At 45.3% G+C, this 22,262-nt stretch overlaps 1 protein-coding gene across 1 annotated transcript in view; it reads left to right on the top strand.

Moving 5' to 3' along the window:
• The window catches only part of zmp:0000000896 (caspase recruitment domain-containing protein 10), a 101,113-nt gene extending 79,707 nt beyond the window's left edge, over nt 1–21,406 (top strand). Inside the window, exons 17-30 of the mRNA XM_034191341.1 lie at nt 5,051–5,087; nt 5,534–5,571; nt 9,328–9,416; nt 9,513–9,559; nt 9,826–9,946; nt 10,232–10,409; nt 10,572–10,695; nt 10,843–11,083; nt 20,003–20,069; nt 20,259–20,355; nt 20,486–20,644; nt 20,719–20,831; nt 20,991–21,106; nt 21,194–21,406. Coding sequence (XP_034047232.1) covers nt 5,051–5,087; nt 5,534–5,571; nt 9,328–9,416; nt 9,513–9,559; nt 9,826–9,946; nt 10,232–10,409; nt 10,572–10,695; nt 10,843–11,083; nt 20,003–20,069; nt 20,259–20,355; nt 20,486–20,644; nt 20,719–20,831; nt 20,991–21,106; nt 21,194–21,401 — 1,635 coding nt within the window. The 3' untranslated portion in view covers nt 21,402–21,406. The remainder of the gene's footprint in view (nt 1–5,050; nt 5,088–5,533; nt 5,572–9,327; nt 9,417–9,512; nt 9,560–9,825; nt 9,947–10,231; nt 10,410–10,571; nt 10,696–10,842; nt 11,084–20,002; nt 20,070–20,258; nt 20,356–20,485; nt 20,645–20,718; nt 20,832–20,990; nt 21,107–21,193) is intronic.
• The last annotated feature ends 856 nt before the right edge of the window (nt 21,407–22,262 follow it).

Raw genomic sequence — 22,262 nt, 5'->3', positions numbered from 1 at the left:
ATTGATCTAGATAACTAGATAACGATTTGTTTCACAGTGTAATCTTCACGTGCCTTAACTAAAGCACTCCCTCTGCTGAATCACCTCTAAATTATTTAAACATTAATTTCTTTGTGTGTTTTTAGGAATCCGCTAGCTTAGCGCAGCTACTAACTCTTAGCCGGTTTAGCATGGCGGCTTCTCCTGTCTCTCCCGCACTTTTCTGCTCTGGGTGTGAAATGTTTAGTTATTCCTCGGCCTCCTTTAGCAGTAATGGAACTTGTAATAAGTGTAGCGTATTAGTAGCTTTGGAGGCCAGGCTGGGCGAATTGGAGATTCGGCTCCGCACCTTGGAAAATCCTACAGCTAGCCAGGCCCCTGTAGTTGGTGCGGACCAAGGTAGCCTAGCCGCCGTTAGCTGTCCCCCAGCAGATCCTGAGCAGCCGGGAAAGCAGGCCGGCTGGGTGACTGTGAGGAGGAAGCGTAGTCCTAAACAGAAGCCCCCTGTACACCACCAACCCGTTCACATCTCTAACCATTTTTCCCCACTCGGCGACACACACGCCGAGGATCAAACTCTGGTTATTGGCGACTCTGTTTTGAGAAATGTGAAGTTAGCGACACCAGCAACCATAGTCAATTGTCTTCCGGGGGCCAGAGCAGGCGACATTGAAGGAAATTTGAAACTGCTGGCTAAGGCTAAGCATAAAATTGGTAAGATTGTAATTCACGTCGGCAGTAATGACACCCGGTTACGCCAATCGGAGGTCACTAAAATTAATATTGAATCGGTATGTAACTTTGCAAAAACAATGTCGGACTCTGTAGTTTTCTCTGGGCCCCTCCCCAATCGGACCGGGAGTGACATGTTTAGCCGCATGTTCTCCTTGGATTGCTGGCTGTCTGAGTGGTGTCCAAAAAATGAGGTGGGCTTCATAGATAATAGGCAAAGCTTCTGGGGAAAACCTGGTCTTGTTAGGAGAGACGGCATCCATCCCACTTTGGATGGAGCAGCTCTCATCTCTAAAAAATCTGGCCAATTTTATTAAACCCTCCAAACCATGACTATCCAGGGTTGGGACCAGAAAGCAGAGTTGTAGTCTTACACACCTCTCTGCAGCTTCTCTCCCACTGCCATCCCCCCAATACCCCATCCCCGTAGAGACGGTGCCTGCTCCCAGACCACCAACAACCAGTAAAATTCTATTTAAGCATAAAAATTCAAAAAGAAAAAATAATATAGCACCTTCAACTGCACCACAGACTAAAACAGTTAAATGTGGTTTATTAAACATTAGGTCTCTCTCTTCTAAGTCCCTGTTAGTAAATGATATAATAATTGATCAACATATTGATTTATTCTGCCTTACAGAAACCTGGTTACATCAGGATGAATATGTTAGTTTAAATGAGTCAACACCCCCAAGTCACATTAACTGTCAGAATGCTCGAAGCACGGGCCGAGGGGGAGGATTAGCAGCAATCTTCCACTCCAGCTTATTAATTAATCAAAAACCCAGACAGAGCTTTAATTCATTTGAAAGCTTGACTCTTAGTCTTGTCCATCCAAATTGGAAGTCCCAAAAACCAGTTTTATTTGTTGTTATCTATCGTCCACCTGGTCGTTACTGTGAGTTTCTCTGTGAATTTTCAGACCTTTTGTCTGACTTAGTGCTTAGCTCAGATAAGATAATTATAGTGGGCAATTTTAACATCCACATAGATGCTGAGAATGACAGCCTCAACACTGCATTTAATCTATTATTAGACTCAATTGGCTTCGCTCAAAATGTAAATGAATCCACCCACCACTTTAACCATACTTTAGATCTTGTTCTGACTTATGGTATGGAAATTGAAGACTTAACAGTATTCCCTGAAAACCCCCTTCTGTCTGATCATTTCTTAATAACATTTACATTTACTTTAATGGACTACCCAGCAGTGGGGAATAAGTTTCATTACTGTAGAAGTCTTTTGGAAAGCATTGTAACTAGGTTTAAGGATATGAATCCTTCTTTGTTATGTTCTCCAATGTCATATACCAACACAGTGCAGAGTAGCTACCTAAACTCTGTGAGTGAGATAGATTATATCGTCAATAGTTTTACATCCTCATTGAGCACAACTTTGGTTGCTGTAGCTCCTCTGAAAAGGAGAGCCTTAAATCAGAAGTGCCTGACTCCATGGTATAACTCACAAACTCGCAGCTTAAAGCAGATAACCCGTAAGTTGGAGAGGAAATGGCGTCTCACTAATTTAGAAGATCTTCACTTAGCCTGGAAAAAGAGTCTGTTGCTCTATAAAAAAGCCCTCTGTAAAGCTAGGACATCTTACTACTCATCACTAATTGAAGAAAATAAGAACAACCCCAGGTTTCTTTTCAGCACTGTAGCCAGGCTGACAAAGAGTCAGAGCTCTGTTGAGCTGAGTATTCCTTTAACTTTAACTAGTAATGACTTCATGACTTTCTTTGCTAATAAAATTTTAACTATTAGAGAAAAAATTACTCATAACCATCCCAAAGACATATCGTTATCTTTGGCTGCTTTCAGTAATGCTGGTATTTGGTTAGACTCTTTCTCTCCGATTGTTCTGTCTGAGTTATTTTCATTAGTTACTTCCTCCAAACCATCAACATGTCTATTAGACCCCATTCCTACCAGGCTGCTCAAGGAAGCCCTACCATTAATTAATGCTTCAATCTTAAATATGATCAATCTATCTTTATTAGTTGGCTATGTACCACAGGCTTTTAAGGTGGCAGTAATTAAACCATTACTTAAAAAGCCATCACTTGACCCAGCTATCTTAGCTAATTATAGGCCAATCTCCAACCTTCCTTTTCTCTCAAAAATTCTTGAAAGAGTAGTTGTAAAACAGCTAACTGATCATCTGCAGAGGAATGGTCTATTTGAAGAGTTTCAGTCAGGTTTTAGAATTCATCATAGTACAGAAACAGCATTAGTAAAGGTTACAAATGATCTTCTTATGGCCTCAGACAGTGGACTCATCTCTGTGCTTGTCCTGTTAGACCTCAGTGCTGCTTTTGATACTGTTGACCATAAAATTTTATTACAGAGATTAGAGCATGCCATAGGCATTAAAGGCACTGCGCTGCGTTGGTTTGAATCATATTTATCTAATAGATTACAATTTGTTCATGTAAATGGGGAGTCTTCTTCACAGACTAAGGTTAATTATGGAGTTCCATAAGGTTCTGTGCTAGGACCAATTTTATTCACTTTATGCATGCTTCCCTTAGGCAGTATTATTAGAAAGCATTGGTTAAACTTTCATTGTTATGCAGATGATACCCAGCTTTATCTATCCATGAAGCCAGAGGACACACACCAATTAGTTAAACTGCAGGAATGTCTTACAGACATAAAGACATGGATGACCTCTAATTTCCTGCTTTTAAATTCAGATAAAACTGAAGTTATTGTACTTGGCCCCACAAATCTTAGAAACATGGTGTCTAACCAGATCCTTACTATGGATGGCATTACCCTGACCTCTCGTAATACTGTGAGAAATCTTGGAGTCATTTTTGATCAGGATATGTCCTTCAATGCGCATATTAAGCAAATATGTAGGACTGCTTTTTTGCATTTGCGCAATATCTCTAAAATTAGAAAGGTCTTGTCTCAGAGTGATGCTGAAAAACTAATTCATGCATTTATTTCCTCTAGGCTGGACTATTGTAATTCATTATTATCAGGTTGTCCTAAAAGTTCCCTGAAAAGCCTTCAGTTAATTCAAAATGCTGCAGCTAGAGTACTGACAGGGACTAGAAGGAGAGAGCATATTTCACCCATATTGGCCTCTCTTCATTGGCTTCCTGTTAATTCTAGAATAGAATTTAAAATTCTGCTTCTTACTTATAAGGTTTTGAATAATCAGGTCCCATCTTATCTTAGGGACCTCATAGTACCATATCACCCCAATAGAGCGCTTTGCTCTCAGACTACAGGCTTACTTGTAGTTCCTAGGGTTTTTAAGAGTAGAATGGAAGGCAAAGCCTTCAGCTTTCAGGCTCCTCTCCTGTGGAACCAGCTCCCAATTCGGATCAAGGAGACAGACACCCTCTCTACTTAAAACTTTCCTTTTTGCTAAAGCTTATAGTTAGGGCTGGATCAGGTGACCCTGAACCATCCCTTAGTTATGCTGCTATAGACTTAGACTGCTGGGGGGTTCCCATGATGCACTGAGTGTTTCTTTCTCTTTTTGCTCTGTATGCACCACTCTGCATTTAATCATTAGTGATTGATCTCTGCTCTTTTCCACAGCATGTCTTTTCCTGATTCTCTCCCCTCAGCCCCAACCAGTCCCAGCAGAAGACTGCCCCTCCCTGAGCCTGGTTCTGCTGGAGGTTTCTTCCTGTTAAAAGGGAGTTTTTCCTTCCCACTGTCGCCAAGTGCTTGCTCACAGGGGGTCGTTTTGACCGTTGGGGTTTTTCTGTAATTATTGTATGGCTTTTGCCTTACAATATAAAGCGCCTTGGGGCAACTGTTTGTTGTGATTTGGCGCTATATAAATAAAATTGATTGATTGATTGATCTAATGTGAACACTGTCACAGTGTGAATATAAAACTTCAGTTATTCATAATTTCTTTACATGGAATATTGTCCTGGTTAAGTAGCTTCAGAAAAGCTTATTGATGACAAAAATTAATTTTAGAAAATTGAGCACAACTGAAAATAAATTAAACCTTCAATAAAGACTTTCATAAAAGCCAAGACATTATCTGTGTCAGTATTTAAAAAATGTAGCATAATTTTAAACAGATTTTCTCTAAAAGTCTGTCCTCTGTATATAGTACAAATGACCACATCTAGAACCCGCAGTTCCCCACAGGTCAACATTCTAGTTATACAGATTTCTTGAAATACCTTATATAGCTTTTATTTAATTTTGTGGGTTTTCAGGCATTTGGTACAAAACTGTTTATCCTTGTGGATAAAGAAACAATAGATTCTGAATGTTTTTCATGAAACTATTTACATGTTAGTACCTTCACAAGTTAACTTTTTACTTTAAGCTCTTGAAATGTTTCCGTTTCACAGATGCCCTCTAGAGGCCAAACCAATGAAAACTGTGAGGGTAAGTTGTGTGCACCAATAGTGACATGATAATTCTTCGCTTTGCACAAAAAGATGCTCACATACACTAGTGTATTGTGTACACTCCTAGGCCACTTTATTAGGTACACCTTACCATTCACTGTATCATTCTTTTTTAGACCATTCTCTGTAGGCTGTAGTTATGGCTGTGTGCAAGAATTACAGTCGATGAGTAGTTGGTGAAATATTAAAACCAGCCCATCTCCCACCAACAACCATGCCACGTTCAGATTCACTTAACTCAGTCTTCATTCTGGTGCTTGTTTTTAAATTCTATGCCAAAGTGCATTGAGTTTCTGCCACGTGTTGTGTAAAGTATTTTCTTGAATGAGCAGCCTAATAGGTGTTCTTAATGAAATGGCCAGTGAGTGTATATATACTTTATTTTCTTGGAATGAGTATTAACACTGAAATACTCCTTCACAGGTTCATATTCCAATTCAGAGGAGAATCTCCTGACATCTGTGAGTATAATTACCAACTTTGAAAGAAAGAGAGAATAATTTCTGTTTCTTTAAAGGTGCTATAACAGAAGTTTTACACATTAATATAGCGGCCAACATCTACTTTCTATGTAAATAGTGGTTCAATGGCGTCCTGTGCAGAGAATGAAGGAACACTCCCTCTGAGCTTTTCTGTTCGTTCTGGGTTTGTCCATGCATGCAAGTTCAGTGTACTAGATTTCTGTGTGCATATTTATTTGAGTTATGAACTGTGAAACCGTTGGCTGTCACCATTTACTAAGAGACAGCCACAGTGACTACTCACCACATAGTTGCTGAATTTTATTTGTTTTTAGATGTGGACAGCAGCTAGTAAGGCCCTTTGGCTGCTGCCTTGTTTTTTTACTCGGGGTTGCCACAGCAGATCCGAGGTGGCTCTCCATGTGGAATTGACACAAGTTTTACACTGAATGCCCTTCCTGATGCAACTCCACATTACATGGAGAAATGTGGCAGGGGTGGGGTTTGAACAAGGAACTTTTCACACTGCCAACAAGCGCACTAACCACTTGGCCACCACTCCTCCACCATAGATGTGGACAGCAGCCACATTCTAGAAATGGGCCCAAAATTAAGATTTGGAGGATAAAAATCCAGACAGAGAGCTGTTAGACCTGTTAAAAGGCTCCAACTTGCTGTTTCTTGTGTTTGATATGGAGAAGCCAGTTTGTGGGAAGCCAGTTTGTGAGCGCTGCTGTGTAAAGAGAGGCTTTGCAGGAGCGCAATCACCCTTGTTGCCGTGGCGGTGCTGATGAGTGCCAACACGATCCTTGATGGCTGTGCATTTATTCACAGCAGGAAGCCTTTGCAGGAGCACGATCACCCTCATTGTGCTGCTGAGGGCTGACACGGTGATCTCTCAGAGCAAACTGCACCTCGGTTTGTGCAAACCAGGCAGCAGTTTACAGAAGTGTGACTTCAAGTGTGAAAAGCTTTCAGATTTGCGTGTGAACAGGTTTGAGCCACGCAACGCGTGTGATCCATCGTGCGCGAGTCTGTGATAAATGATCCACACAGCCATACCATACCATCCTGTTGTGTGGGCCGCTGAAGAGGAGGTACTGCTGGCCCACCACCACCAGAGGGCGCCCTGCCTGGAGTGCGGGCTCCAGGCACCAGAGGGCGCCGCCGCCTTACGAGAGCAGTCAGGGTGACAGCTGTCACCCATTACTGGACACAGCTGACTCCACTCAGCACGGGGGTATATCATCAGGACGGCGTCTCCACCTCAGTGCCGAGATATCGCCTTAAGACTGAGGTAACGTTCTCTGCATTCATATTCTGAATAACCAGCTAAGACTTGTAAACCTTTTCAGGACTGCTGACTACTAATAGCTAAATTGCTTGGATAAGTACTCACCTTCCTGCTATATATTGTCAAGAGGTGGAGGCGGCTTCTCCCCTCTCCGTTACTGGGTGCTGTCGCATCCATATCTGTGTGTTGTTGCTCTCTCCCGCCAGCAGTACCGGATCCGACGAGCGGAGGCAGTGGCCACCTGGGAATTCGGGACTTGGCGGTTCCAGTATTTCCAGGGTTCGGTGGCAGAGGAGATCTGGGTGGTTCCGGTTCGACTGAGACGGACGTCTCCTACCTTCGAGCCTGCCCACACGACACCAGCGGATTCGACCCCAAATTGTTAATTGTTGTATTCGTTGTGCTCGTTTCACAACAGTAAAACTTGTTATTCACCTTCCTCCATTGTCCGTTCATTACGCCCCCTGTTGTGGGTCCGTGTACCTACACTTTCACAACACATACCCTTTATTTATACTCAACAAAAATATAAACGCAACACTTTTGGTTTTGCTCCCATTTTGTATGAGATGAACTCAAAGATCTAAAACTTTTTCCACATACACAATATCACCATTTCCCTCAAATATTGTTCACAAACCAGTCTAAATCTGTGATAGTGAGCACTTCTCCTTTGGTGAGATAATCCATCCCACCTCACAGGTGTGCCATATCAAGATGCTGATTAGACACCATGATTAGTGCACAGGTGTGCCTTAGACTGCCCACAATAAAAGGCCACTCTGAAAGGTGCAGTTTTGTTTTATTGGGGGGGGATACCAGTCAGTATCTGGTGTGACCACCATTTGCCTCATGCAGTGCAACACATCTCCTTCGCATCATCCGTGAAGAGAACACCTCTCCAATGTGCCAAACGCCAGCGAATGTGAGCATTTGCCCACTCAAGTCGGTTACGACGGCGAACTGGAGTCAGGTCGAGACCCCGATGAGGACGACAAGCATGCAGATGAGCTTCCCTGAGACGATTTCTGACAGTTTGTGCAGAAATTCTTTGGTTATGCAAACCGATTGTTCCAGCAGCTGTCCGAGTGGCTGGTCTCAGATGATCTTGGAGGTGGACATGCTGGATGTGGAGGTCCTGGGCTGGTGTGGTTACACGTGGTCTGCGGTTGTGAGGCTGGTTGGATGTACTGCCAAATTCTCTGAAACGCCTTTGGAGACGGCTTATGGTAGAGAAATGAACATTCAATACACGAGCAACAGCTCTGGTTGACATTCCTGCTGTCAGCATGCCAATTGCACGCTCCCTCAAATCTTGCGACATCTGTGGCATTGTGCTGTGTGATAAAATTGCACCTTTCAGAGTGGCCTTTTATTGTGGGCAGTGTAAGGCACACCTGTGCACTAATCATGGTGTCTAATCAGCATCTTGGTATGGCACACCTGTGAGGTGGGATGGATTATCTCAGCAAAGGAGAAGTGCTCACTATCACAGATTTAGACTGGTTTGTGAACAATATTTGAGGGAAATGGTGATATTGTGTATGTGGAAAAAGTTTTAGATCTTTGAGTCCATCTCATAGCACATTTCACAAACACAGTTTCCAAAGTGCTGTACACAAAAAAAAAACACACAGAGGACCACACACTCACGCGGTGCTAAAAGCCAAAGCATAAAAATGGGTCTTCAGACGAGACTTAAAACACTCTACAGTGGGGGCTGTTCGGATATTATGGGGCAAATCATTCCACAGCCCACCACAGAAAAAGCTCTGTCTCCCCTGGTTTTAAGTCTCGTCACAGGCACCACAAACTGGAACTGGCCCTCAGACCGCAAAACACGGGGAGGCTGATAAATTCGGATGAGATCCGAAATGTACGTTGGGGCCAGTCCATTCAAAGCTTTAAAAACAAACAATAAAATCTTAAAATCAACTCTAAAATGAACTGGAAGCCAGTGCAAAGACGCCAGAACTGGAGTAATGTGCGCTCGCCTTCTGCTCCCAGTTAAGAGACGCGCATGCACACACAGCCTGGCGTGTGTGCATGAGCCGGCAGGGATCCATCCGTTAAAATGCACATCAGAAAACATGGTTGCATTCTTTCAATTCATAAAATGGATTTCTTTCGAAATGCAGAGAACACAAACAGTAGGTCTCGAAAAAAAAGAGCAGACAGAGAGACAGCACGCTCTCTTTCTCTCTCTCTCTCTCTCTCTCTCTCTCTCTCTCTCTCTCTCTCTCTCGATAAGCAGGAAAAACACTGAGTACGCATGCATTTCAAGCGTACCCTAAACGCAACAAAATGCTACTCTACATTTGCACCGATGTGAAAGGGGCTTTAGGAAGATAGCTTTTATATCTTGAAGTGTGGTGCTATTGGGACATCCAGTGGCAGAAAATAAATTATTCGCCATACCTTTAAACAAAACCAACTGAATTTAATTGTCTCTTTGCTCTCAGTTAGAAACCAATGAAAAGGAAATAAATCGTCTCTCCACGTTTCCTTTTCCTCCCTGTATGAACTCCATCAATCGGCGATTCAACACAGAGTGAGTTAAACCACCCAATACAACAAAACCATGCACATTTTCATGCTGTTCTAGTTAATTAAGCCATGTTCCATTTTGCTTTTCTCCTCTGCAAAGGTTTGAGTTGGACTCCTGGGGCAGTGATGAGAATGACAACATAACAGGTATATTTGGCTTAGCTCAGGTTTTATAGCTCAGGTTTTTTGTCGTTGTTGTTGTTTTTTTTGTAGTGAAATATCATTATGTAATGACCAGAGCTGCATCCAAAATTAACACCACCAACAGACAGAAAAAAAATCACTTGTAAGTTTTCAGAAAATGTCAACTTTCAATCAACTGACACTAAAACCCATAAAACCATTAAGTGGAGGTCCATGTGCATGTACCACATGCATGTAGATTCTGACTTATGAATTTCACTGATGTTTAGGTGAGCAGAGTGAACCATCTTTGTGGAATTCCTGGAACTCTCTTCACTCTCACCTCTTCCCCCCTGACTTAGTCAAGCTGCCTCCAGTCTCTCCACACAAACCCAGCCCCTGTGGTCCTCGGTACGTCCTCACAACTTTAGTGTATGTTAGGAAAAGAAGCACAATAAACATTGGAATAGAACTGTCATGCATTCTGCTTATTAGACAAAATCATAGCTTGTAAAAACAAGTTCACCAATGAGAGGGCTGATAGTATGACCCAAAGGGCACAGAAAAATGTATCGCCCATATGTATAGCCCTTACTTTGCATAATCTTGTAAACATCTATAAAAGCAAAATGTTGCAAATAAAAGTTACAATAAATTACCAAATGTAAAGATCATATTATCTTTGTCATTTTGAAGGATGCCCTCATCCTCACCCTCTTCAAGTCCCCCCACACCTGCAAAGAGCAGAAAAGCTAGTCTTGCTGATGACATCACAATAATCGGGGGAAACCAAACAGGGATCTTTGTCAGCCATGTGAGAGCTGGTTCTCCAGCTGAGCAGTGTGGACTGCAGGAGGGCAGTGAGCTGTTGGAGGTGTGTGTCTGCGCATGTGTTCTTGTGTGGTCAGTGGTTATCATGCACGCTTCAATAAAAGCATGCACATTTTTGCTCACTGTTAACAACAATTAAAAAGTCAAAGAGATGATGGTACAGCAGGTGAATACAAAAGTGTAACATGCTCTGTCTTATGTGCAGCTGGAGCAAGTTCTCTTTGGTGGCGGCAGTGTACTGTTCCCTCAGTGCACTGGTGAGGTTGCCCATTTTTCTTTGCAGTGGTGGACTGAGCCCTCCTCACTCAAGCACCAGAGCAACCCAGAGGGTGAGTACAGGCTAACAATATGTAGAGACCAAAAGAATCATGACAGAAATTAAATTTAAAAAAAAACTAACATACTATAGTGTTTCCTGTTTGAGCTGTATTAATTCATGGTGATGTTGAGAGTAGTCTTCTGCTCTCTTTGATCAGCGTATTCCAAGCTGTGCTCCCAGCTCTCATCACCAAATTTCACCGGTGCCGACTCCTTCTATGTGCGTGTCAATTTCAACATAGAGGCTCACATTGACCCTCCTTCATTGGGCGTGTCTTGTGATGACATTGTTCATGTCTCAGACACACTGTACAACAAAAAGTACAACTGGCGCTGTTCACTGGTGGACCCACGCACAGCCAAGCCCCTACAGGCAGGAACCTTACCCAGCTACAACAGGTACCACCAGCTAGTCTCAATGATTACTTTTCCAACTGACAATGAACAGATACGTCAGCCTGGAAGTCTTTATGTTTTGTGTTAAGTACAACAAAAAGTGTACATTTGGTGCTCTGTTTGTTACAGTATGGCAAAGACAACATCCCCACCCCCTGTCTGAATGTATATTTCACCAAAGCATTTTTTTGTTGAATGTGGGCCACACAAATGGTATTTATAAGATGGACAATATGATACGCTGAGGTGATGCCAAATTTTGAGTTGCGTCAATCAGTATGTAACACTAACTTCAAATATTGACGTTCAAATAACTTGTCATTTTTTGATATAGAAACTTAAAAAAATTAAAGTAATGAATTACATAATTTTTTTTTAGTTTTGCCAACATATTTAGGTTTCAAGTCTTGGGACACAGTTTCAATTCAGTTTATTTAAATCACAACATAAGTCACAAGAAGGAGCTTCAAAAGGGAAAGGCTTTACAGGGGAAAGGTCTAACCTTACCCACACCACCGAGCAAGTACATGAGCAACCATGGTCATGAAAAACTCCTTCAGGCATTTTTTTGAGGAAGAAACCTCAAGCAGACCAGGCTCAGAGGGGTGACCAACTGCTTTGGTCATACTACAATAACAAAGATCAAATAAACAAGGTACAAGAAAGAAATGTCAAAACATGTAAAACAGAGATGATGAAGGTAAGGGTCCAGATAATAAAAAGTCCTGTGGGCATCGTGACCCATCACAAGTGGCAAAGTACATTGCATGTGACTTCGGTCCAGACACCACATGCTCAGACAGGGGACAGCGAGATGGACACTGTAATGATCCTCTTCAACATACAGCAGTCAGCAATGTAGATCCCACAGTATCTTGGACCACAGCACCACAAACAAAGAAACAGAAAAAAATCAATCACCTGAAATGTACAACTCATGGAAACAATATTTCATAGCAGCAAAAATGGACATGATACTAACATGCAAGTCCAGTCAATGCAACCCTGTATTTCACCATACAATCCCAGCTCCAGTAATATTAACTTAAATTTAAGATGTAGGGGAACTCAGTACATATCTATTTTAGACATATAAAAGAGAACACATGAAGCTTTAATTTGGATTTGATTAAATCAGTAGAATCAGACTGTTTAATCCCAACAGGCATACTGTTCCACAGAACAGGAGCACAACAAGAAAAAGCTCTGTGACCAGCTGACCTTTTTTTAACCTTTGGAAAACCCAGTAACAAAAGTGGGTACAGTGGCAGCTGGTGGTTTGGAGTTTTAAGAGGGTGACAGCCTCAGGTCACATATGATCGGCAACTCAACCAGAACGTGGGTTTTACTCTCTCTAACCAAAATGAAATTTCATGAAATGAAAACACTGAAATGAAGTGTTGGAACACATTTAGATGCATACTGACACTGACAGGCACTCACATACTCTGACTCTAAGCAAACCATATTTATTTCTTATTTATTAATTATGTTTTAAGTAGATTTTCTTTTCTCAGTATTTTGAAGGGGTGGCGCCTTAGCACCCTCTAGTGACCAACTCCCCCTTGAGATTGTGAGTGTGAAATAGATGAGAGTCTGCAAGTCTGATGCAGGTTACATCCCCAAACAAGTCTAGTACACATTTACAGCTGGGTGGACTGAGGCAGTGAAGATGAAGAGTCTTGTCCAAGGTCACAGTCATGTAACTTAACTGTAACTCAAACCCAGGTCTGCATGTTGGTGACCCACCTCCTTATCCTACTGAGCCATCTGCTCTACAGTAGAGGTGGACAATACCGGGAATTTTGGTATTGATCCAATACCAAGTAAATACAGGCCCAGTATCGCCGATACCGATACCAATACTTTGTCATATTTAAGCTTCATAGATCCAAAGGATTCAAAAGACCTAGGATAGAATTTCACCAAACATTCTACGTGACAACAAAATACTTTATTATCACAAAAACATTTTGTTTAAAAAATATCACTCAACACAACTTAAAACAAAATCTCCTAAGGTAGAGGGCTGACTCGAGGAGAGCGCTGAGTGGGTGGGCCAGGCTGAGCCTACCTGCATGGCTGTTGGCTGGCACCGCTGAGCCACGTGACAGTGCAACAACAGAAGACCAGAGGGGGGGAGGGTGCGCTGCTCCGTGTTGTGTGACACAGCGCAGCGTTGCTCTTACAGACAGAGAGTAGACTTTGATGAATCTGCGTGTGCAGCAGTCAGTGCGTGCGGGAGAGAAAAAACCTTGAGTATTGATCTTTTTACACGAGGATTGTTCAATATCAATACCAGCGTTGGTATCGATATTATCGATATTAGGATTGATCCGCCCACCTGTACTCTACAGAGGAGGACAGAGACAGCCAAAAAGATTGTAACACAGCATGAGCCTTAAACTAGTTTTAAAAAAAGTAAAGTAAAAAAAGTAAAAAGTAACAAAATGCTGTTTGGAAGAAAAAAAAAATTATAAATTGTTCTCTTTATTTTATAGTGGTGCAGCTTAGCTAAAATTTCCATAGCAATTGTGCATTTTGTGACAAAAGCACCAAATTGTTATGTGGGCCGCTGAAGAGGAGGTACTGCTGGCCCACCACCACCAGAGGGCGCCCTGCTTGGAGTGCGGGCTCCAAGCACGAGAGGGCGCCGGACCCTGAAGAAGTGACAGCTGTCATTCATCCCTGCACCAGCTGTCACTCGTTCATCATCATCATCACCATCTTAAAAGCCGGATCGTGACTTCACCTCCTCGCCGAGAAATCGACTACCGTGAGGTAATTTCTCTGCTGATTAACACGTTGTGTAGGATTCTGAACTTCTGTTGCAGCCGGTATCCTGTGGTGTTCACCCTTATCTGGGAAGTGGCGTGGAGCGTGACGACGACAACCGCGCTACAGATAAGTGGTCACACTAGGAGCTGCACGAGTGTGTGATTCGGAGGTGGAGGTTCTCCTCCTAACTGTGTACAGACTATAGACCGCTGAGTGTAAGGATTTACACTCATTCATCTTTTCTCTGCTTTCTGCCAGCAGTACCAGGGTCGACAGCCGAAGACAGAGGTCACCTGGGGATTCGGGACTTGGCGGCTCCGGTGTTCTTCAGACCGTTGGTGGTGGAGGCCGTGTGGGACGCGGTCTCTCTCTCGTCGGGGTCTTCTATCTTCGAGCCTGCCCACACGTCACCTGGTGTTCATTGACTTTGTAATTTCTGTACGTTTAGTTGTGTATTGTCACAACAGTAAATTGTTACCTTTTGGCTTACTCATTGTCCGTTCATTTGCGCCCCCTGTTGTGGGTCCGTGCTACGACACCTTCCCAACAGGATTTCTCGGCCAATCGTCATGGATTCCGAGGGGCGTCAGCTCGAGCGTGAACGGCCAATGGCAGAGCCAGGAGCGCAGGCGTCAGCAGGAGGCGTGTTGGGTGAGCTGCAGCAGATCTTAACCGCCTTCACGGCTCGGTTGGATTTAGTGACCGAGCAGAATGTCCTCCTTAATCGGAGAGTGGAGGCTCTCGCCGCCAGGGTGGAAGCGCACGATCAGGGCGCTGCTGCAGCTCCTCCTCTGGCTGGTCCTGGGCCTGAATCAGACGTACCACTGGTCGTTCAACAAACCCCCCCACCATCCCCTGAAGCTTACATAAGCCCTCCGGAGCCGTACGGGGGCTGTGTCGAGACGTGCGCGGACTTCCTCATGCAGTGTTCGCTCGTCTTTTCACAGCGCCCTGTCATGTACGCATCAGATGCTAGCCGGGTAGCTTATGTTATCAATCTGCTTCGAGGAGAGGCACGCGCATGGGCTACGGCGCTTTGGGAGCAGAACTCACGGCTCCTAACGTCTTATGCTGGGTTTGTACAGGAGTTCAAACAAGTGTTTGATCATCCTAACAGAGGCGAGACTGCTTCGAACGTGCTGCTGTCGATAAGACAGGGGCGCCGTAGCGCAGCCGAGTATGCAGTCGACTTCCGCATCGCGGCAGCGAGGTCCGGCTGGAATAACGTTGCGCTCCGCCCCGCCTTCGTAAATGGACTGTCACCGGTCCTCAAGGAGCACCTACTGGCGAAGGAGGAACCGTGGGATTTTGACGGGCTTGTCGATTTGGTTATACGCCTAGACAACCGTTTGACTGAGCATCGTCGGGAGCAGGCCGGGGGGCGTGACCGGGTACGAGCCGTCCCTCCCCCTTCCGGTTCCGATAAGACGTTGTCCCCACGCTTCACTGCCAGAGGGCCCCGTGGGGCTACAGCTCCCCCTGCTGAGGAGGCTATGGACACAAGCAGGGCCAAAGTTAAATTAAGTGACAGACAAAGGAGACTGGCCCGCGGGGAGTGTTTTGTCTGCGGCTCTTGTGAGCACATGCAGAGGGACTGCCCTGAACGGTCAAACTACAACGCCCGTCCTTAGAATCTGGGCTAAGGGTGGGCCATAACACACACGCGGAAAGACCCCGCAGATCGGCACGAATCCCAGTAACAATCCTTTGTGAGGAGTTAACCCTTCACGCCCCAGCACTGATAGACACGGGGTCAGAGGGGAATCTGCTGGACAGCAGATGGGCAAGGGAAGTAGGGCTCCCTCTGGTGGCTCTGCCGGCACCATTGCAGGTGCGAGCACTAGATGGCACCCTGCTTCCATTAATCACACATCAGACACAACCAGTGACATTGGTTGTGTCTGGGAATCACAGGGAGGAGATAGTGTTCCATGTAACACCATCTACCTCCCGAGTGATTTTGGGCTTTCCATGGATGGTGAAGCACAATCCCCGGGTTGATTGGCCGTCCGGGGTTGTGACGCAGTGGAGCGAAGCCTGCCACCGGGAGTGTTTAGGATCCTCGGTTCCCCCCGGCACTACAGCTAATGAGGAGGTCAAAGTCCCCCCCAATCTATCGGCGGTGCCAGAGGAGTACCATGATCTCGCTGACGTTTTCAGCAAAGATCTGGCGCTCACTCTTCCTCCGCACCGGCCGTACGATTGTGCCATCGATTTAGTCCCGGGCGTTGAGTACCCGTCCAGTAGGTTGTACAACCTCTCACGTCCGGAACGCGAATCAATGGAGACCTACATCCGGGACTCCTTAGCTGCCGGGCTGATCCGGAACTCCACCTCCCCGATGGGTGCTGGTTTCTTTTTTGTGGGCAAGAAAGACGGCGGACTCCGTCCATGCATTGATTACAGAGGGCTGAACGAGATCACGGTTCGCAACCGATACCCGTTACCTCTGTTGGATTCAGTGTTCACGCCCCTGCATGGAGCCCAAATCTTTACGAAATTGGATCTTAGAAATGCGTACCACCTGGTTCGGATCCGGAAGGGAGACGAATGGAAGACGGCATTCAACACCCCGTTAGGTCACTTCGAGTACCTGGTCATGCCGTTCGGCCTCACTAACGCCCCCGTGACGTTCCAAGCTTTGGTAAACGACGTCTTGCGGGACTTCCTGCATCGGTTCGTCTTCGTATATCTGGACGACATACTCATCTTTTCCCCGGACCCTGAGACCCATGTCCAGCATGTACGTCAGGTCCTACAGCGGTTGTTGGAGAACCGGCTGTTTGTGAAGGGCGAGAAGTGCGAGTTCCACCGCACTTCTTTGTCCTTCCTGGGGTTCATCATCTCCTCCAACTCCGTCGCCCCTGATCCGGCTAAGGTTGCGGCGGTGAGAGATTGGCCCCAACCAACAAGCCGCAGGAAACTACAGCAGTTCCTCGGTTTTGCAAATTTTTACAGGAGGTTCATCAAAGGTTACAGTCAGGTCGTTAGCCCCCTGACTGCCCTGACCTCCACCAAGGTCCCCTTTGCCTGGTCGGATCGGTGCGAAGCCGCGTTCCAGGAGTTGAAACGCCGGTTCTCGACTGCGCCAGTTCTGGTGCAGCCTGATCCTGATCGCCAGTACGTAGTAGAAGTGGACGCCTCTGACTCAGGGATAGGAGCCGTGCTGTCCCAGAGCGTGGAGGCTGATAAAGTTCTCCATCCTTGTGCCTTTTATTCCCGCAGGTTGACCCCAGTTGAACGGAACTATGACGTTGGCAATCGGGAACTTCTTGCGATGAAGGAGGCTCTTGAAGAGGGCCTCCTCCAACCCCTGCCGGTGCCTCATCGCCCCTGGTCTCACATCGGCCTGGATTTCATCACGGGCCTCCCGCCGTCCCAGGGCAACAACGTAATCCTCACGATAGTGGACCGGTTCTCCAAGGCGGCTCACTTCGTGGCCCTCCCGAAGCTCCCGACGGCCCAGGAGACGGCAGACCTCCTGGTCCACCACGTCATGCGGCTGCATGGGATACCGTCGGACATCGTCTCGGATCGTGGTCCCCAGTTCTCTTCACAGGTGTGGAAGAGTTTCTGCAAGGAGCTGGGGGCCACCGTGAGTCTCTCGTCCGGGTACCACCCCCAGACCAACGGCCAGGCAGAGCGGGCCAACCAGGAGTTGGAGCAGGCCCTTCGGTGTGTCACTTCCGCACATCCGGCGGCCTGGAGTCACCATCTGGCCTGGATCGAGTATGCCCACAACAGCCAAGTTTCGTCTGCTACCGGCCTCTCCCCTTTTGAGGTGTGTTTGGGGTACCAGCCCCCATTATTCCCGCTGGTGGAGGGAGAGGTCGGTGTGCCCTCGGTCCAGGCCCACCTTCGGAGATGTCGCCGGGTGTGGCGGACCGCCCGCTCTGCCCTGTTAAAGGCCCGGACGAGGGCCAAGTCCCATGCAGACCGCCGACGGTCCCCGGCCCCCACGTTCCAGCCCGGGCAGGAGGTGTGGCTCTCGACCAAGGACATTCCCCTCTGTGTGGACTCCCCCAAACTGAAAGACAGATACATCGGACCCTTCCCAATCCTCAAGATTGTCAACCCGGCCGCAGTGAAGCTCCACTGCGGATCCACCCGGTATTCCACGTGTCCCGTATAAAGCCTCACCACACCTCGCCCCTCTGTGCACCTGGACCTACGCCGCCTCCTGCCCGGCTCATCGACGGGGAACCTGCTTGGACGGTCCGCAGGCTCCTGGACGTCCGTCGTAAGGGCCGGGGGTTCCAATATCTGGTGGACTGGGAGGGGTATGGACCTGAGGAACGCTCCTGGGTGAAGAGGAGCTTCATCCTGGACCCGGCCCTCCTGGCCGAGTTCTACAGCCGACACCCGGACAAGCCCGGTCGGGCGCCAGGAGGCGCCCGTTGAGGGGGGGGGTCCTGTTATGTGGGCCGCTGAAGAGGAGGTACTGCTGGCCCACCACCACCAGAGGGCGCCCTGCTTGGAGTGCGGGCTCCAAGCACGAGAGGGCGCCGGACCCTGAAGAAGTGACAGCTGTCATTCATCCCCTGCACCAGCTGTCACTCGTTCATCATCATCATCACCATCTTAAAAGCCGGATCGTGACTCCACCTCCTCGCCGAGAAATCGACTACCGTGAGGTAATTTCTCTGCTGATTAACACGTTGTGTAGGATTCTGAACTTCTGTTGCAGCCGGTATCCTGTGGTGTTCACCCTTATCTGGGAAGTGGCGTGGAGCGTGACGACGACAACCGCGCTACAGATAAGTGGTCACACTAGGAGCTGCACGAGTGTGTGATTCGGAGGTGGAGGTTCTCCTCCTAACTGTGTACAGACTATAGACCGCTGAGTGTAAGGATTTACACTCATTCATCTTTTCTCTGCTTTCTGCCAGCAGTACCAGGGTCGACAGCCGAAGACAGAGGTCACCTGGGGATTCGGGACTTGGCGGCTCCGGTGTTCTTCAGACCATTGGTGGTGGAGGCCGTGTGGGACGCGGTCTCTCTCTCGTCGGGGTCTTCTATCTTCGAGCCTGCCCACACGTCACCTGGTGTTCATTGACTTTGTAATTTCTGTACGTTTAGTTGTGTATTGTCACAACAGTAAATTGTTACCTTTTGGCTTACTCATTGTCCGTTCATTTGCGCCCCCTGTTGTGGGTCCGTGCTACGACACCTTCCCAACACAAATATGGCACAGGTGTAGCCAAAGATATTTAAAATAACATTGGATATTGAGCCATAGTGAATTTTCATCATGGTTACCATGGCAACCATTTTTCAAAAATAATTTTGAAAAATGTATTGTATTCAAAAATATATCACATTATATGTCCTATCATAAAGATTTGAAAAAAGGTACAGTTTGGCGTATCTATGAGTGAATGTTATGGATCTATGGGATGAAAACAGCAAAAAGGATGACAAAGGTCCATTTCAGTTTGTACAGGGATCAAAAGTTAAACTTGCTCCAATTTAGGTAAAAATTGATGCAAATTATTGGTTTAGTTAGGGTTTGAAAAAGGAGTTTGCCCCAAATAGTTTGCCCCATCTGTCGTGCTTAGTTATCATGTTACGGGGTAACATATGTCATAGAATCCAATGGACATTGACATTGTTTGAACTTTACTTTGGAGACCAAGCATTCAAAACAGTCAAAACTATTCCATTTATTAAAAAAAAACCTGACACATTCTGATGTTTCAGCCAAGTTTTGTGCCACATAGTTTCAGGCAAAAGCAAAAAAAAAAAAAAAAGAAGATGGAATGGATTACAGTTACATTTATTACATTTACCTGTTTATAGTACATTATTCACAAATTCATATGATTTGCCACCAAGCAGTGCTTTGTGAAATATTTCCAAGCATGTGATGATATAGAAGAGATAAAAATGAAAAGAAAGAAAGAAAAGATCAAATTTGGGAAAACAGAAATATTGACTCAACTCTTCTCCAAACCATCTTGTAACAAAATGTTTCTTGAAAGCTATTAATTACTGTTTGAAACATCTTGTAAATAAGTATTAGTCCTGTAGGAGAAGTAGCGGCTGATTTTGGGTCATGAAGTAACATGTGAGTGTTACCTGTCCAGTTTTGTTGCACGCCATTTGAAACATTAGCAACCTGGATTGCAACATTTTCCATTTCAGGGCCCAGCAGCTGTTACTCGTGAGGCTACGAAAATTGTCGGTGGAGCAAAAGGACTTCAAGAAAAAGGTGATGAGCTTGCTTGCACAAATAATAAAAGGTTTTCATGCTTCAACTGTTTAAGATCTGCTAGCTTCAATTAACACAACTCCACTTGTTCTTTTTCATTTTTTTGAGCGCCTTGGGGCAACTGTTTTTTGTGATTTGGCGCTATATAAAAAAAAAGTTGATTGATTGATTGATTTTTCTTTCATGTAGTTCTTCAAGAAGGCATCTGATCGCATACGACTGGTGAAGGCAGCAGACCCCCGTATGGTTGGTTCTGCACAGCAGGTCCTTTATACTCTCAGCCACCGTAAGATCTGTTGCTGGTATAAAATCAAACCACGTCTTTAATTAAAACTCTGTCATTGACTCTTTTCTTTTGTTTTTGTTTTTCTTGTCTTTTTTTGGGTGGGGGGTGCACTTTATATTGTGCATCTCAGGTTATGAAGAACATTTACTTCCATACAGTTTAGTGCAGCCAGTACACGTTCAGATGAAGCGGCCAGTCATCTTCTCTCCCTCTCTTCTTTCCCGTGGGCTCATAGAGAGACTTCTGCAACCTGCAGAGTCTGGACTGATCTTCAACACCTGCCCACCAGGTACCCCATCAGGAAACCCAAAGGTTCCTAATTTCATATCACATTCTGAACTGTATCTCCTTCATGTCCTGCAGAGTGTATCCAGGCAACAGAGAGGCAGGACAAGAGAGTATTCTTGTTGGATTGCTCCAATCAAGAGCAAGATTTGGGCATAAGACTGAAGTCGATTCAAGATGTCATCAGCCAGGTAAGTAAATAGAAAGTGCAGGCATCTCCTTGCAGCAGCTGTTTCCTGTGTTTGCCTGTCTACTGCACAGAAAGAGAAGATTTCTGTGGAAATCATAAAGCACTTACTATGTACAGTGTACGTTATCATACATTATCCAAATGTGTGTTTTGTTTTCAGGATAAACACTGCCTGTTAGAGCTGGGGTTGCCCAGTGTTGAGGGCTTACTGAGACAAGGGATTTACCCTATCGTTATCCATATTCGACCAAAAAATAAAAAATGCAAGAAGCTGAGGTACATGCACCTTTTATTTGCCTTTCTAAATTCAGATTAGAATGCTGAGAGTTCATGCAGACTTTCTCACTGGTCGTCTGTTTACAGAAACCTGTTTCCACGTTGTGGCGAGGACATTGTGATGGAGGAGGCGTGTCAGGCTGAGGAGCTGCAGCTTGAGACTCTCCCTTTGCTCTACTACACCCTGGAGGCCAACACTTGGAGCTGCACAAATGAGCTGCTGGCAGCCATACGTGATACGATCCATTGCCAGCAAAGGGCAGTGGCATGGGTCGAATTGGACAGGCTGCAGTAGTACAATGGCTTACATTTTATCAACAAAAAAAAAGAAAAAAATTTTTGTTTTCACACTGCAGTGAAGTTTCTCCTGGAAGTATATGTAAGTTTATGGACTGTATCTTAATGTAGTTTTATCACTGTTCTACCCTTGGTAGGTCAATCGTTATTGGACCTACACAGAACCTCCACTAAAATCAGCTGAGGCCCCATACTTTGATTTTTAAAGCAATCTTTTTTTTTTCTTCTTTTTTTCCAGCCAGACACCATACTGCATGTTATAATTATAATATTAAAGGTGTTGTATATAGAATTTTACATATTAATATAACAGCCAACAATTATTTTTTTATATACCTTACATCTGAAAATTATTCACAGCACTTCAGTTTTTCCACATTTTGTTATGTTACAGCCTTATTACAAAATTGAGTAAATTCATTTTCCCTCTAAATGTTAGTCACAACACCCCGTAATGGCAATGTGAATTTTTTTATTTATTTATTTATTTATTTGATAATTTATTAAAATAAAAAGGTAAGCAAGCACCTTTACATAAGTATTCATACCCTTTGCTCAATACTTTGTTGATGCACCTTTGGCAGCAGTTGCAGCCTCAAGTCTTCTTGAGTATGATGCCACAAGTTTGGTGCACCTATCTTTGGGCAGTTTTGCCCATTCCTCTTTGCAGCACCTCTCAAGCTCCATCAGGTTGGATGGGGAACATCAGTGCACAGCCATTGTCAGATCTCTCCAGAAATGTTCAATTGGATTCAGCTCTCGGCTCTTGCTTGGCCACTCAAGGATATTCAGAGTTGTCCTGAAGCCACTCTTGGCTGTGTGTTTAGGGTTATTGTCCTGCTGAAAGATGAACCGTTGC

Source organism: Thalassophryne amazonica, chromosome 16, assembly GCF_902500255.1.
Source record: "Thalassophryne amazonica chromosome 16, fThaAma1.1, whole genome shotgun sequence".
In the NCBI taxonomy this organism is placed as follows: domain Eukaryota; kingdom Metazoa; phylum Chordata; class Actinopteri; order Batrachoidiformes; family Batrachoididae; genus Thalassophryne; species Thalassophryne amazonica.
Note: the sequence above shows the minus strand (reverse complement) of the source record. Positions and strands in the feature narration are given on the sequence as shown.